Source organism: Perognathus longimembris, chromosome 2 (assembly GCF_023159225.1).
Source record: "Perognathus longimembris pacificus isolate PPM17 chromosome 2, ASM2315922v1, whole genome shotgun sequence".
NCBI classification, from domain to species: Eukaryota; Metazoa; Chordata; class Mammalia; order Rodentia; family Heteromyidae; genus Perognathus; species Perognathus longimembris.
Genome location: NC_063162.1, coordinates 104,403,403 through 104,420,313, shown reverse-complemented (window position 1 = coordinate 104,420,313; position 16,911 = coordinate 104,403,403). Strand labels below are relative to the sequence as shown.

The window sequence follows — 16,911 nt, the reverse complement described above, 5'->3', positions numbered from 1 at the left end:
TGGGCTTGATCTCAGGACCTGCGCAGCTGTCCCTGGGCTCTTCAGCTCAAGGCTAGCACTCTACCACTTTGAGCCACAGTGCTTGTTTTCTGGTGGTTAAATGGAGATAAGAGTCTCATGGACTTTCCTACCTGGGATGGCTTTGAACCAAGATCCTCAGATCTCAGTTTCCTGAGGAGGATTATAGACATGAGCCACTGGCACTGGACTCAGATAATTTTTTTGTGCCTTGTATATTTAAACTAATTATTCGATGGATGTGCCATTAGTTTAGCTTTACTGTTTGTCAGTAAAAGTTGACTTCCTCTCACTGGCTGATCAACCCAGCTCCGAATTTTTAAAGACTAATTTCAGTAATCATTTTACAAGAATGATAATATTCAGAAAATAAAATTATGATAAATGTTAATCATCAAAATGAAATCAACACAAGACTTTAAAAATACATTTGTAAGTAGTCTGCATTTATTAACAGTGGCATATATTAGTGGAGTATCATGCTAAGGTAAAGGAGAATCAAGTATAATTTATTTCCATCAACATGTTAAAGATTATCAAACTACAATATATTTTATAGTGACTGACATGAAATTGTTCCAAAAAGAAATTTATTTGTCAAGGAATTTAGTAGAAAAATGTCATAAAAGTACAAAAATTGTGATCCTTTAAAATAATATGCGAAGAGAGAGTATTTTCATAGGTGTGTATTTGCTGACTTCCCCACAAATTATACCCAAAACTTATTAAAATCAATAGGCACTCTCTTAAAAAATAAACACATACTTTTGAATTTATGATAGTGAAATAAGCAATCTTCTAGAGTTCAAATGTTTAACATATATTTCAAAAATCATGTTTTTAATAAATAAATTTATTCATAGAAAACATAAGTGCTTCTGAAGCTAAGTTGAGTGTATTACTCAACAATATCATTTCTTTAGATTCAAAAACAGGCTTTCAAAGTGCACATAAATTGTTTTTCCTCCATACCACCATACCCCCTAAAAGACAGTCTACCAGTAGTCTAGCACAATAGTGGGCAACCTTTATATTGTTTGCTATCCAGCATCAAACAATTCATACACTACTAATGAATTCCATTGTTTTCTAAGTGTTTGGAGGGTGACGTGAGGTTATCACATTTTAAGGTATTTTAGGCCTCGGATTTTTGGGGGTCTTTTTTGTTTGTTTGTTTTTAGACAAAATCTCACTATTTAGCTCAGGCTGAGCTCAAACTCACAATCCTCTTGCCTCAGCCTCCCTATTGCTGAATTACAGGCGTGCAACACCATGCCCAACTTTAATGCCGAATTCCACATTCTGTGTATATTACACAAATAGGCGAATCATGCATATTTTCCATTGTTTGGGAACTAAAATGCTGTACTATTTTCTTGACCCAAAGTAAATGCAACAATTTTAGTAAGTTTATCTCAGTATTTAGAGACATACATACAAATAATTTTTAGAAAAAGAGTGTATTTTTTTAATGTGCTTGTCTAGACACAGGCATAATAGTTGCTTCTGAGAATCTCTTATTGAATAAACATTTTTTTTATTTTAGAAAGTAATACAAATAATAGTGAACTCCTCAATTAATAGAAATTAAAAAGATTTACAAATAAAATGTGTAATTCTCAATGCTTTCATGCATGCATTGGACAGTAGTCTCAGATGAGTCTTTTTAAATGCACATTTTTTCAAAAGCTATGTAGCATAAGAATCTGCTACTCAGAGACAATTTTTAGTCATAAAAAGGGAATAGGAATCCATTGCCCTATTGATAATAAATGGATAGAAAATGAACAATAGTGATTTATGGCTTAAAGTGCTTAGGTCTAATCATCATTTTGGCCTCTTTGAAAGAGAACTTGTAGCCACTAGGCTGTGACTCACTCATACCGGGCCAAGTGCCCCAGAAAATCCCATTACGGACACCTTTGTACTTTTGGTGATAATATTTGCCGTTTAAGTTTGCAGAAAGGCATGCATCAAACCACCACCCTGAGCTGTAGTAGTGCCCGCAGTTGCCAGAGGGATAGCGATCATTGTCTCTGTCTGGGGTGGTGAAAAACTTCAGATCATGGTTGTAATGCTTACTAAAACGTAAGGCATCCCCAGCTGTGCCATTGTAGTTGCCAATGTGTAAACGGTATTTGAGAAACTCATTGGCCACATAAAACTGGTCATATAGGGCATACAGCTTGACACCATTAAAGTCTTCAAGATCAATTCTCAAGATCATTTCCTTGCTCTTGGTAAGAAGATGAAGTTTATCATTTCCCAGCCAAAACTCTCGCCGGAGGTTTCCGAAGCCTGCTTTGTAGTCTTCCCATGTTCTGGTGAAATTGGTGCTTCCATCAAGACGAGCCTGCAGCACGGTCCAGCCTCCCCCCATGGTCTCCATGTCACAGTACACCTCAAAGCTACTGTTTTTGGGGTCTGGGGTAACCCTGTAGGTCTCACTGCTTCTTTGGCCTATTACGTAGTAGTCAGAACAATCTTTATATATTAGATGTTGAACTGAAGGGGGAAGAAAAGAAAGGCATTGGATTTTGTTAAAGCATGCGTCCGAAGAACTCTTTATACAAAGGCAGTCTGATCATTCAGGGTGATAACCAGACCTTCCTCTGTTAAATTCATCTTAACCTGGTCATCAAGTGAGTGACTTTTAAGGCCTCAGAACAAGAACTGGGTGTGAAAGACAAGGCTCTAACATATTTTTGCTTGGCAATAATCATGATAACATGAATAACAAACAACTCTAAAGATGAGTAAGTAAAAGTAATATTTAATGAGGACTACTACATTCTAAACATTTGGCTAAACATTGATAGAAGTGTCACATTAAATCTGTATATCGTACAGATATAAATCTTGTATATCATACAAGAATTACCATCAGCTTTCTGAAGATGGATATTTAGGCCCAAAGAGCACCAGTGGCTCACTCAAGTTCACAGAAGCACTTTCTGCAGAGGTGGACACAAACACAGATCTGCCAGGCAGCAAAACTTGTTCGCATAGCCACTGCTTTTCTGTCCTAAAACTCAAGACAATCCCAACTCTCCTGGAACCGTAGTCTAAACACAGGAAGGAAGTTTTATAGCATATGTCCCAAATGATACATGAAAGCTTAAGTGCACAGTGTTGATCATAAATTCACATTTAATTTCCTTGACAACTATACAAAGAGAGCTCGTGTTTTTGAAAAATCTTTTTTTCAATAATGTCCTATGTGATTCTGAGTGCAGTATTTCATATGTTTGGTTTCTACAAAGAAACAACAGGTGGTTTTGTTTAAGATAATTGTCATCCATTAAGAGTTTGGTAGAAATAAAGGCAGCTATTTATATCCAAATAGTTTATATAAAAATGTATGAGATATAAGGTGAGTATAGCATATGAATACTATAAGATACAAAAATACATTCGTGTGGATGGTTGTTGTAGCTTCTACTGCTATTTTGTGGCACAGGGAATTATAGCCAGAGCCTTGTACATGCAGCAACTTTCGATCACTTCAGTTACACAACTACTTCTTTTGTTTTTATTTATAATTTTTGGAGCTGGCTTCATAATCCTCTCACCTCTGCCTCTCAAATATACCCTCTATATTCCCACATATGTAGAACTCAGAATATTCAGTTATTTTCTTAAAACTTTTAGGAGAAAAATGATTTTTTTTCATATCACTACAAGTTTCCAGGCAGTGGCATTGCTAGCTGTGTACTCAGTGATGTCACTGAAGTCATGAACATCTGCTTTACAATCTGTGAAATTCACATCTAAGCTGCCAAAGTATTAGCAGCCATTGGTCTTTGAAACCACTGCCTTCCTTTCATCCACTCTGACAAATCCTTTGGGGATGAAACATGCCTGAAGTGTTTAAGATGAAAAGTAGTCTCTGCTGTGTCCCTTTAAATGGATGTGCAGAGATCCTAATGCAGAGATGGCTCATGAACAGAAGTGGTCCCAGGAATTTAGGAATTGGGGGCACCACTAGTTCATAGGCAGAGTAGGCAGTTAGGTCTGTGTTTTCTAATATCTGTTGAAGTTAAGTCATTTGGAAAGTGAGAATGGATTCTGTTTATGCTTGAACACTAGCTTAAAGTCAAAGAGGGAATAAAAAAAATTTATTCCTTCCTTTAGTGACAAAATCCTTCCCTTCAAGCATTTATGTGCTACTAGGTCTCAAAGCAAAAAGTTTTGCACATGCGCAAAGTGGCTTTTATTTTATCTATGCAGTCTCCCATTTTAAGTAGAGATTTGCAATTGTGAACAGCAGATTGCTTGCTAAAAAAATCTTCAAAAACCACTTGCTGCTACATGAGGCATGGCAATCAGTCAACATCAAGAAAAACTAATGTCCAATGAACAAAGCACAGTTGTAAACATTGCTTTCTCTCTCATGTGTTCAAACACATGGGTAAAATGAGAGAGTAAATGCACAAAGCCATTAAGAAATTCTCTCTTGCTGCTTGTGCTTGTGTGAAGGTCTGGCATTAAGCAAATAAGATGTTGAAACTGAAAGTGCTTGCTCGTGGATATAGAGCCAGGGATGCGATTTGAAATGAGGTCAGGTAGCATTTCTGAAGTCCCAGTTCCAGAAGATACTTGTTTTTCTTGGACTACTTTAATGAATGAAAGACTTATGCATTTTATCCTTCACCTATTTAACTTATTTCCTCAGGCCATAACACTAATGAACACTCCCTAGCTATATAACCTTTCTGAACAAATGATACGAAAACATTATTACAAATAAACATACCTGGCCGTGACTGGATTTGCCCTTGACTGGGACACGTGGATGAACATTTGCCGTCCAAACTGTTGAGCACAGACGTGAGATTGGCCACTTTGCTGTCGACATAATTTTCTATGTTGTTCATATTTACAAGATTCAGCCTCTCCAGGCGACCCTGCAGCACGTCGATCTCCTCCTTTGCAGTCTTCAGCTCCAAGGACAGCTTGCTCACCTCATTCTTCAATTCTTCCACCCTGTTGTCCCCAGCCTCTCCAGGGGCTCCTGTGCCAGGCACCCCCAGTCCTGAATCTCCGTGGTCATCAGCTTGCAACTTACAGTCCTGGCAAGATTTCTTGAGGCTGTTCACCATGTCCTTGAGAGTCTGGACTTCTTTGAACACCTCCTCTATTCTGCCGAACTCCTGGGGGAGCTGAATGGCCAGTGGGGGCAGGGTCACCTGGTAGGGGCACTGGCCCACAGAGGAGCATTTCCCTCCACTTTCCAGGGTTGCCAGGCAGGAGTCCTTTGCCCTTGCATCTCTAATTTCCTCCGTTTCATTGCTTGCCACCACCACCAAGCCACAAGCAGCTAGGATAGCTGAGCTCAGCCAGCGCCAGTCAGGAAGCTTCATCTTGGCAGTGGAGAGCAGTGGGGAGCAGTGGGGCGCCGGCAGGCAGCAGGCAGAGAGCTTTAATAGCCAGGCTGTCTGGGTCAGGCTGTGTTCCCAGAAAAGGGCGGGAGCCTTTGCTTCACACACGTTTCAGGAAGAGGAGATGGTCCTCAGCAGATGCGGGTAGCCCAGCTGTCATTCAATTCTGCCCACGTTATTTTGCATTGGAATGGGATTCAGTTGCCATCACTTATTTGTGATTTATTTGGGTGCTTCATCATTTGGAAAGCACAAGCAAAATCTTTCAGAAATCATTTTGTTGTACTTCTGATTGAGGAAAAATTAAACCTAACTCCTCTGGAAACTGTTTTCAGAGATCAATGTTTCTGTATCAGTTGTCAAACTACTTGAAGAACAGAAATCTTAATAAAATGGAACTGTTACTAAACGTTACTAAGATGTTACTAGAAGAGGGCATGGAGGGAACTAGTGTTCTGGTGAAATCTTAAGCATTTTAAAAGTTTCTAAAAATAACATGTTTCTTTCAGGCTCAGGCAATGGACTTTTGTTTCCTCTGTTTAAAAAGGGGAAGAAAACTGGTAGAGGACAAGAGTGCTGCTTTCTCTTCTGACATTTAGCCTGGTGGGTATAATTGTCTAGATGCCTCAAACAATTTTCTAAAATCCACTCCAATTCAGTAGCTGCCTTCTTCACCCTCTGCCATGTTTGTTATTGTCCTCTCATCTTCCACAGTGGCTCCTGTGCAACTTTTCTGTTCCCATCTGTGCTCCCACCCCTGGCACCCAGGCCTGGCAGCCCCACCTCTGCTTTCTGCCTCCATGTGCCGCTCTTCTGCTCTCCCTGTCTGTGAGCCACTTGGGCCACCTGTCCAAAGCATGCCAGCGCTCAGCCCCAGTAGTTTCTGAACATTACTGTCCAAAAACCAAGGGCAAGAGTTCAACTAGAGAAACCACCTTCTTTAAAAGGTTTTGAATATTAGCTTTTGTCAGATGGCTTATTAAAGGATTTTTATTGCTTTAAGCATGATTTCCATATGATTGATGCAGATCAGAATCTAAATTAGTTGCTGTGTTAGTTAAGGTACTCTGTAATCTGCCTCGTGTTTATTTATGTAGTCTGATTTCCAATGATTTTTCCATATACCCTTCACTCTAACTTCCCTGCCCTCTTTATGTTCTAAGAATATGTCAGCCTTCCTTTCCACTTCTGGAACTGTTCTTGCTGCGGAACCCTCAGGAAACTGAGATTTCAACCCTGGTTCACCCCCCCAACTAGATAAAAAGACTGTTAACATTACTGAGCCTTCGATCCTGCTGGCAGAGGAAGAATTTGGCTGTTCTCTCATATCAGAACCAGAGTTACACAAACTTTGAGTGCTGAAGGGAAAAACGCAGTGTATAAACAAATTTGTCAAACACAGTCTACACACCTATGCCTCATTAGCCTCCATCTTCTAAAAATAGATTTTTCTTCATACCATCCAATATATTCAAATCACTGTTACACACAATTTTTAACTCCAGCTTAAAAAAAATCTCCTTTCATTTTACTTTCCTCACACACTTTGAAGATGACACCCACCTGATTTGAGGGGAGAAATAAATGACTAGGTAACTTCACAAAGAGACAATGATGATAGTACACCATACTCATATATAGGGATGATGGCTTCCATTCTGGCACAACACTAAATACCCCTGGCAAGTTGGGATGTAAACCCATATATTCACCAGCCAAGTATTCATCAAGGGTCTCCTGTTTACTCAGCACTATGCTAGAACATATAAAAGATACATATAACTATCTCATTTATTTATATATTGATTCATTGTCTAATTATTCACTTTCTATATGCAATGCATTACCCTGGACTTACAACTGGCTTACAATAATGAACAAACCAGATAGCAAAGGAACTCTTGTTTTCTTCAGGCTGGACTTCCAAACAAAATCCTTAGCACTTTAAAAAAATTTCTAAATCCAACAAAGTGCAGTCTTCTGGCTCTTAAAATAGGCCTTTGGTTCATCTGCTTGAATCAGGGATTTGTTTTCCAAACACTGCTGGTAATTCTTGGGCCCTGTACACCCCCACGTAACTTAGCTGCGGGCCAATGGCATAGCTCCACCTCAAAACACTTGGAAAATTTGGGAACTGGCTCTTGTCTCTTCAGGAGCCACTGGAAATTCCCCCAAATGAAAGGACAAACTATCTTATTAATCAGTTTCATTGATATGAATACCCACCAAATGAGTTGATACTCCATAGGGGCAGAATGTTGCGCCACAATGTACTATCTCACTGCATCCTCCCATCTCTACAAGTACGACCTGCACTTGCAGTTGAGCAAAGAAAACACTCAACACAATAAATGACTTACCTATGGCTACAGTATGAAAGAGAAAAGTCTGAGATTTGAACCTGGGTCTGACTAAAGATAGTTCTAGAAGACATATTGAAACCATGATGTAGAGAGTATGATACTCAAATCAATTTCTAGATCACTTGGGAACTCCAGACAATTTTTACAGCAAAGCAGTAGAAATCTGTTTTCCCTTTGGGCCATTTTTAGTAACAAGTCTTCTACTAGAAACAAATGGGAAATATGTGAGAGTAGTTAGTGTGGTATCAAGCACTAAGAAAAAGGTAGATCAGTGGTGATAAGAGGGGAGATAAATGGAGACAGACATTGATACATAGTATTAGATGCAGAGTATATAGAGTATATAAGTGAGGAGAAATGGAAAGAGAAGATCTCTGAAATAACTTTTGATTGTACCTAAGTAATGTCATGGTAGTGACAACAGAGAAGGAGATGATAGTTGACTGGATATACTCATGGTCATTATATTCCTGTTTCAGTATATTAAATTTTAGGTATTGACAAGCTACCACATGCAAGCAGTTGAACTTCAAGGCATGAAAATCAGTTCAGAATCAATATATATGTCAGTCTGAAACTATAGAAACCAAGACGATGGTTAAAGAAATGAGACAAGATCCAGCAAATAGAGTTTCAAGAAGGAGGAGGAGACCATTTTAAAGCAAAACTGAGAAGCACATTTTTTTTTTTTTTTTGTGCTCAACTCCTATAGAAATCTTGCCCTCTGATCTTGAGCTTCTGTCTCTTCCATCTTGCTGGAAAGCCTTTCTGGATTCTCTCATAGCTCCTTCTGTCAGCCATGATTTCTCAGGGTAGAGTTGGAATCCTCCCTTCTCTTCCCCCAGTCCACTCTCAACCAAGCACTACACTTAATGCTCACTTGCACATGTGCTTTTCAGAGCAGAAAAATTATTTAACAGCAATACACAGTGGGCTTTTAAAGTATCAACAATCTTTTCCATAAGCCACAGGAAAATTACCTTTTCATTGTATGTTAGATGTTTTCATCACATATTTAGACTTCTTTTTCATATATCTAAGTTGCATTCAGTTGAGAAGCTACATCTCCTATATCTGGATCAGAGTCCTAAATCAAAATTTCATTTCCTCTCTTATATTCTATTTCTGAGGACTACATGACATCCTATTTTTACCAAAAGAAGTAATGAAAACTATAGTAATAAGATTATTTATTGATATTAAGCTCATAAACTTAAAACATTTTTATTTCCTGATTTTTTAAATTCTAGCATTCTTAATTTTTAAAAAGAAATGTATACGTTTCTGATAAAAACATTTAATTGTTCACCTTTTAAAGTATTTGATTTGAAATGACAACAGAAAGTAATATTTATTTGAATACCCATCAATATTAATTTCATAAAAGAACTTTGAGCCAGATACTTGTGGCTCGTGCCTGTAATTCTATACAGAAGGCTAAGATCTGAGGATAACAGTTCAAAGGCAGCCTGGGCAAGAAATTCCATGAGACTCTTATCTCCAATTAATCAGCAAAAAGCTGGAAGTAGAGCTGTTGCTCAAGTTGTAGAAGGTTAGCCTTGAGCAAAAGGAAGTTCAAGGACAGGGCCCAGGCCTGGAGTTCAAGCCCCAGGACAAGCAGCAAAAAAAAGCCCACAAAACTATGATCAAAATCCTAGAGGTCTGTGGCTATGTCTATAGTTTAGTAGCAGAGCACTTGCTTAGCATGCCCAAGGCCCAGTGTTCAATCCCCAGCCCACACCAAAAAGGAAATTGGGGCTAGGAAGGTAGCTGAGTTGGTGGAGTGCTTGTCTAGGCATGAGGCCCTGGGTTAGAGGCCTAGTACTGAAAAATGAAATCCTTAGTTCAGCCATTCATGGAGAGATGATAAATGGCCTCATTTTGACTAAATGTAGAATAATAATCCTTTAGTGTGTCTTATAAGGTCATCACTCTGTCATAGATGGAAAATTCTATCATGGTTAGAAGATTTAGAATAGAAATTTCTCTAGTGTGAACCTTCCCTGAAAGATTAATTATGTGAATCTCTCTCCTCACCGACCCCGACCCCCCGCAATAGGGCTTGAACTCAGGGCCTGGGCACTGTCCCTGAGCTCTGTTGCTCAAGTGCTGTACCACTTTGAGCCACAGCTCTATTTCTGGTATTCTGGTGGTTAATTGGAAGTAAGAATCTTATGGACTTTCCTGCCTAGGCTGGCTTCGAACTGCAGTCCTCCGATCTCAGCCTCCTGTATAGCTACAATTACAGGCATGAGCCACCAGTGCCCAGCTGATTATGTGAATCTTCAAGGACCAACTGAAGTATAAGGCAGAAACATTCTAAGATTCATCATTCTAAGATTAATCAGATCATAGCGTAATCATCCACTGTGGTAACAACTGAGGGCTTCAGTTTGGTATTCAGGGATTCTTTATGAAACTGGGATATTCCACAGGAGTTTTAAGATGTCCATTAGTCAGTATTAGTTAACATAAGATCTTGTTATATACCCCAATCAAGCCCTAGGGGCCACAAGATTCATAGGATAATGGTATCCAATTTTACTGATATGTCTCCAAATTTCCAGAGAGTTAGAAAACTTCATAGAGCTAATACTGAGGAAACAGGGCAGATGCCCCTCATTGGATGAATAGATCAAGAAAATGATCAAGGTGGCTGGGGATATGGCCTAGTGGCAAGAGTGCCTGCCTCATATACATGAGGCCCTGGGTTCGATTCCCCAGCACCACATATACAGAAAATGGCCAGAAGTGGCGCTGTGGCTCAAGTGGCAGAGTGCTAGCCTTGAGCAAAAAGAAGCCAGGGACAGTGCTCAGGCCCTAAGTCCAAGCCCCAGGACTGGCCAAAAAAAAAAAAAAAAAATGATCAAGAAAAATACACACAAGAGAATTTTACTTATCTCTTAAGAAGAATTATATACCATTTGCTAAGAAATTAATGGACCTGGAAAAATTATGTTTCTCAAATATGGAACCTATTTCTAAAAGTATAAGAAAACACATCAGGGTTGAATGCAGGTGTATACAAGTGTATTATCTGAAACATGGTATTTTCATTGGAGAACTCAATTGTTTTAATTTCTGAGAAAGAAAAACTCACAGTAAGGACACTTACTTGAAAGATGGAGGTAGAGTCAAGAAGAGAGGAGTAATGGATGAAGAGTGGAAGAGGGCAGAATGCATGCATAAAATTCAATGTACATCCTATAAAATTAAGAAAATTGAGAGGAATAGTAGGGGAAGATGTGGATAAAAGGGGTGACACAGTCAGGATGCGTTGTATTCATAATGATCTCTTGAATGGTAACTTCTTTGTCCAACTATTTAAAATTAATTTAAAAATAAATTTTAGTGAGAGGCAATTTACAAAATTAGGACTGCCTATATATTATTATTACACAAAATCAGTAGCTTTAAGATTTTGAAAGATTCTAAGCTGAGAGGGTTTATTTGGGTTTGTCTGTTTATCACTTTCATACCTTAGGGCTTGGCTTTGCCTATATTTCACAATTTGAAATAATATATAAACATAAATGTATATAGTTTATAACATATATGTACCTTCTGTTATATCATCACATGTCATGTAATGTATTACATTGTTATAAATTTGATACAAATCTATGATAGAATTTGGCATAAGAAGTAATTTCAGCATTTTAGTTTATTCATAAAAGTCATTGCTGCTAAATAAGTTATCATGGAAAAGTAAAAACATTAAGCTAATTCCATGACAATGGATAACTTTTTGAAGAATATATACCTTTCAAATAGCTATTCTTTGACTCTTAGAAAATCACTTTCAAAACACTCCAGTTTATCTTATGAAATATATGTTAGCATGTGTACCTCAGTAAATTTAAAGTCATTTCCACAGTTCTGATAAGTAAAGATTATTAAAACATAAGTAAATGTAGTTTGAATGGTCAGAGTTGAAACACTGCCAGCTCCTTACCCAAGTGCTTCATGAGAAAAATCTTAAATATTGTTTAGAGTACATAGCATTCAGAAATGTAGCATTATTTTTGTTTAGCTGATTTCTTCTTCTACTTGTACTTTGATATTATTTTTGATTTGGGTCATTCCCTGTTACTTACAGAAACCACTTAAAATCATTATCAAAAGATGTATTGTTGCTTAGCCCTCATTTTTTCTTAAAATAACCATCATTTGTCACAGCTTCCTCTGCTTGTATAATTAACTCAGAACCATTTTTTTTCTTGTTTGCCTTTTTTTTTAAATTTAGGGGTTACAGTTTCATACATAAGGCAGTGGTGTACATTTCTTGGACCATTTGTTACCTCCTCCCTCATTTCCCCCTCCCCTCCCCCTTCCCCTCTCCCCCCATGAGTTATTCAGTTTGTTTATACCAAATGGTTTTGTTAAGTATTGCTTTTTAACCCAGAACCATTTTGATCATGTTTATATGCAAGACTAATATGGTATATGTTTTGACAGTTGGCACCAAGTTCAGTTGGAATAATTGCTGTTGCACACACAAAAAGTTCTCAAAATAAACACAAAAATTATATCAGAAACTTGGGGCTGGGGATATGGCCTAGTGGCAAGAGCTCTTGAGTTGTATACTTGAAGCCCTGGGTTCGATTCCCCAGCATCACATATACAGAAAATGGCCAGAAGTGGCGCTGTGACTCAAATGGCAGAGTGCTAGCCTTGAACAAAAAGAAGCCAGGGACAGTGCTCAGGCCCTGAGTCCAAGGCCCAGGACTGGCAAAAAAAAAAAAAAAAAAAAAAAAAAAATATATATATATATATATATCAGAAACTTATAAATATGAAATAAGACTCATTTTCTTACCATTTTTTATCTAAAAAAAACTCACCCAAGTTATAACAGAGTGAAAAGAACTTCAGGATGGTAGTCACTGACCATTTAGTGAAGAACTGTCTGTTCACTCACTTGCCATCAACAAGGCCTTCAGAAGCTAGGCACTGGTTTTGTCATCTGTCATAGGAGGAGGTCAGATTAGATGAGAGATCTGTAAGGCCCTTTGCAGATGTTATCATCTTAGGATATTCATTAGAATACATAGAATAGCAAAGCAGGTATCAAAATATAAACACAAGCCAGACACCAGTGGATCATGCTTATAATCCTAGCTAGTTTGGAGGATGATGTCTTAGAATCATGGTTCAAAACCAGCCTGGGCAGATAACTCTGTGACACTCTTATCTTCACTTAATCATCAAAAAAATCCCAGAAGTTGAGCTATGGCTCAAGTGGTAAAATGGCACCTCTGAGGAAAGGAAGGAAGGAAGGGAGGAAGGGAGGGAGGGAGGGAGGGAGGGAGGGAGGGAGGGAGGGAGGGAGGAAGGAAGGAAGGAAGGAAGGAAGGAAGGAAGGAAGGAAGGAAGGAAGGAAGGAAGGAAGGAAGGAAGGAAGGAAGGAAGGAAGGGAAAGAAAGAGAGAAACTCAACAATAGTAACCAGGCCCTGAATTCAAGCCCCAGGACTGCCAGTAATGATGATGATGATGTGATGATGATGATGATGATGATGATGATGATGATGATGATGATGATGATGATGATGGAGGAGGAGGAGGAGGAGGAGGAGGAGGAGGAGGAGGAGGAGGAGGAGGAGGAGGAGGAGGAGGAGGAGGAGGAGGAGGAGGAGGAGGAAGAGGAGGAAACAAATACAGACTCCCCTTTAATTAAATCATTCTTTTCAGCTATTCATCTGGTCAACAAAACTTTATATCTATTAGAGCAGGCTTTGTGTTAACCCTGAGAATAACAAAGATTAAAAGACCAGATACAGTCCAGACTACATGGAGCCTGAAGTTGCAGAGCAATAGGTTTCATGCCAGAATCAGCAAAATCTATTTGGCCTTTGAGTGGTGTTTACTAAACACACCTTTCTCCAGCCCCTCACTCTCTACCTGCTATGCCATAGCATTAGCCTCCTTTTGCTGACCCTGAAATGGCCATTTGGATGTCAGTTGTTTGTTTTTTTCCCCCAAATTTGACTCCACAGGCAACACAAAATATGTAAATATCAACCACAGTGTGGGACATCAGGTGCCTAGGCAGAGAACTTCCTGTTTCTCTCTCTCTGCCTCTTAACCTACCTCCTTAATGACCACTCTTCTATTTACAAAGCAGATAAAGGAAGTGTTTAGAATAAGAAGGAATTGCATGAAGGAAACTTATCTTATGCAAATTGCACATTTAGCTTATATAGGTCACTAAATAAAATTGATGTAGTGAGCAGAACATGTATTCAATAAATTAAAGATTCTGCAGATATATAAAATGAAGACATAGCTTTATAGAATTGGGAATATAAAAATGTAAGAGGTCAATATAATAAAAATATGATTATTATTATTGCTATTACAATTTATATTCGTTATATTCTACTTTATTCTTTCCTCTTTATCTCTTTGCTATTGTAGTGGGAAGCAGTGGGAATAAGGAAAAAGAAGTTGATTTTCAGTGACTAAAAAGCATATGGATTTGAGTTTTCTTTGTTTAACCTGATGGGACAGCCAGGCCAAGGCTATGTTGTTCTTCCTCTTGGCTCCATCAGAGCTCTTATTATGCAGCCACCTTTTCTCATTTTTCCTCTACTTCCCCAAACATAGAAGATAGAAAGGCAGGGTGGTGAAATGAAGCAGATCCCAGAGAGATGAAGGAAGTGGGACAAAGGTGACAAAGAAATAGAAATGAGAGGCACAGGAGACTGAGAGGGAAAGGAAGGGAGGGAAATAGAATCATGGAGGAAGGGGATATTACTACCTTTGTTTAATGAAGACATTAAGTGCCTATGAAAAGTGCCATTTTTCCAAGAATGCATTTGGTGTGAACAGTTAGGTGACATGATTAGAATCAGAGTATTGGGGCATCATAAGTAGTGCCTTCTCCACATAAATGACTGTAACATCCAGAATGCCCATCAGCAATGCCGTCAGTAATAAAGTTTTTAAACTAAATTACACAAACTTTAGGACATCCAAGTTCAAAATAGTTAAGCTACACAATATGTAATTTCTAGTGCCCCAGGGACTTTTGCTATGGAACAGTTCACTACCAGAACAGTTTCATTAGAATTACTTGCCCCCCCCCCACCTCCCGTATTTTAGAACACTATTATTATAGCAAGTTGCAAAACAATATTGTCACTTAGAAGTTTAATTTATTAATATGAAATCATTTGAGCAAATAGCTTTTAGAGTTTACAAATCAATATTGATATTTGTACTGTTTAACTTTGTTTTTTTGGTAGCACCTCAGCAAGTGCTGCTATATCTTATCACCATCAGCCTTCATGTGCAGATGAGGGAACTAGTTTAAAGAAGCTTACTGTACTGACCAAGCCTGACTGAGGCTGCTCATGTCTTCTAATTTTTAGAAGACATTACAGTTGGTTGGCCCTTGTACGTCAGAAAAAAAAAAGCTAAAATATAAGTATTATCCATATTAAAGTACCTAGTGCAATGCTTCTGGGATTTCAGGATGCAATACACTTTCTTTAGGCTTCTTAATATAAATGGAACTTTTCAGATATGCTATTTATATGCTTTTAATATGTTTCAGACAGTGTTACAAAAAGCTATAAATCTGCTTCTAAGAAAAATTTTTCTTCACTTGTCTTTCTATGTTTATACATGTGTGTGTTACCTGACGTGGAATAGAAATTTTTAGAGTAATAATTGTTTTTAAAATTTGTATTGCCTCTTTCTAGAACTGCATTCTGCAAGGTCTATGACTTTTTAATTTTTTTTTACTGATTATAAATGAGACAGTTGTTCATTGTTAAAATAAAAGATAGAAAATACAGGAATGTGTAATCCTGTCTGAGAACGTGGCCTAGAGGTACAGTGCTTGCGTAGCATGCATGAAGGCCTGGATTTGATTCCTTAGCACCACATAAAGAGAAAAAGCCGGAGTGGTGCTGTGGCTCAAGAGGAGGAGTGGGAGCCTTGAGCAAAAAGAAGCCTGGGACAGCGCTCACACCCTGAGTTCCAAGCCCTCAGGACTGGCCCAAAACAAAAACTAAACACACACACACACAAAAAAAAAAAACTCATTAAAAAAAGAAGAAATGTGTAATGCATATGACTATTGCAATCCTACTTTTTAACTCTGTTAAAAATATATTACATAAAATTTATCATTATAACTATTTTAACTATATAAAGTTCACTAAATACAATAATACTGTCGTATAGTCATAACAATATCCATCTCTAGAACTTTTCACCATTATTTATTATTTTTTTGTTATTTGCTGGTACCAGCATTTGAACTCAGAGCCTCTTGCTTGCCTGGCTTGTATGTTCTGCTGGTGCTCTACCACTTGAGCATTGCCTTCATCCCAGCTGGTTATTTTAGTGGTTATTTTGGAAATTACATGGACTTTTTTGACAAGGCTTTTGAACCTCAAGCCTCTGGTTCTCATCCTTCTAAGTAGCTAGGATCACAGGCATGAGACACCAGCATTTCATTTGCACTGGTTATTTTTGAGATTGGCTACCAGTTTCTGTCCAGTTGCATCCTTAGATGCATCTCAATCCACCCGTTTTGGTCTTGTCTCAGCAGAGATGAGAGATGCACATGACCAAACCCAGATAGAATCTCACAGATTTTTCTGCTCCACTTCACCTTGAACAGCAATGATTCAAATCCCAATGTTTAAGATCCCACATAGTTTAAGATGATAGGTGCATGCTACCACACCCAACTATGAAAAAGTCACAGACTTTTCTGCCTGGGATAGCCTGGAATTGTGATCTTCCCATTCTCAGCTTCCCAAGTAACTAGGATTACAAATGTAAGCCACAGATGCCCAGTTTTGTATATGTCACATTTTTAATGTTCAGACCTTGTAAAATTACTTTTATCTGCTATACAATATTTGTGCATATATGGAAGGTACAATGTGATAGTTAGACTCATGTCTATACTGAGTCATGATCAACTCAAGATAACTAGCATGCCTTAAATTTTCAACATTTATTTATGTAAAGACATTAAAAATCCTCTCCCATAGTACTTTGAAGGTAGGAACAAGAAGATAATGAGTTTGAGACCAACCAAAGCTACACAGAGGTACCCTGTTTCAAAAAACCCCCCACAACCCCAAACTAAAAATTTCTATTTTGAACTACAATGTACTATTGTGAA

General features: G+C 38.1%; 1 protein-coding gene across 1 annotated transcript; it reads right to left on the bottom strand.

The window, feature by feature from the left end:
• Positions 1-467: 467 nt before the first annotated feature.
• Positions 468-5,459, bottom strand: LOC125346924 (fibroleukin). The gene is made up of 2 exons (XM_048339866.1): positions 4,775-5,459; positions 468-2,523 (listed from the first exon to the last, which is right to left on the bottom strand). The coding sequence occupies exons 1-2, from the start codon at positions 5,379-5,381 to the stop codon at positions 1,817-1,819; spliced, it is 1,314 nt and encodes a 437-aa protein (XP_048195823.1). The 5' UTR covers positions 5,382-5,459; the 3' UTR covers positions 468-1,816.
• Between the last annotated feature and the right edge of the window lie 11,452 nt (positions 5,460-16,911).

What these genes read in the sequence shown, in the direction of transcription:
- LOC125346924 (XM_048339866.1), bottom strand. Translation starts at nt 5,381, where the DNA reads ATGAAGCTTCCTGACTGGCGCTGGCTGAGCTCAGCTATCCTAGCTGCT. An exon ending in GCAAATCCAGTCACGGCCAG is followed by an intron (nt 2,524 to 4,774) that starts GTATGTTTATTT and finishes TTCCCCCTTCAG; the next exon opens with TTCAACATCTAATATATAAA.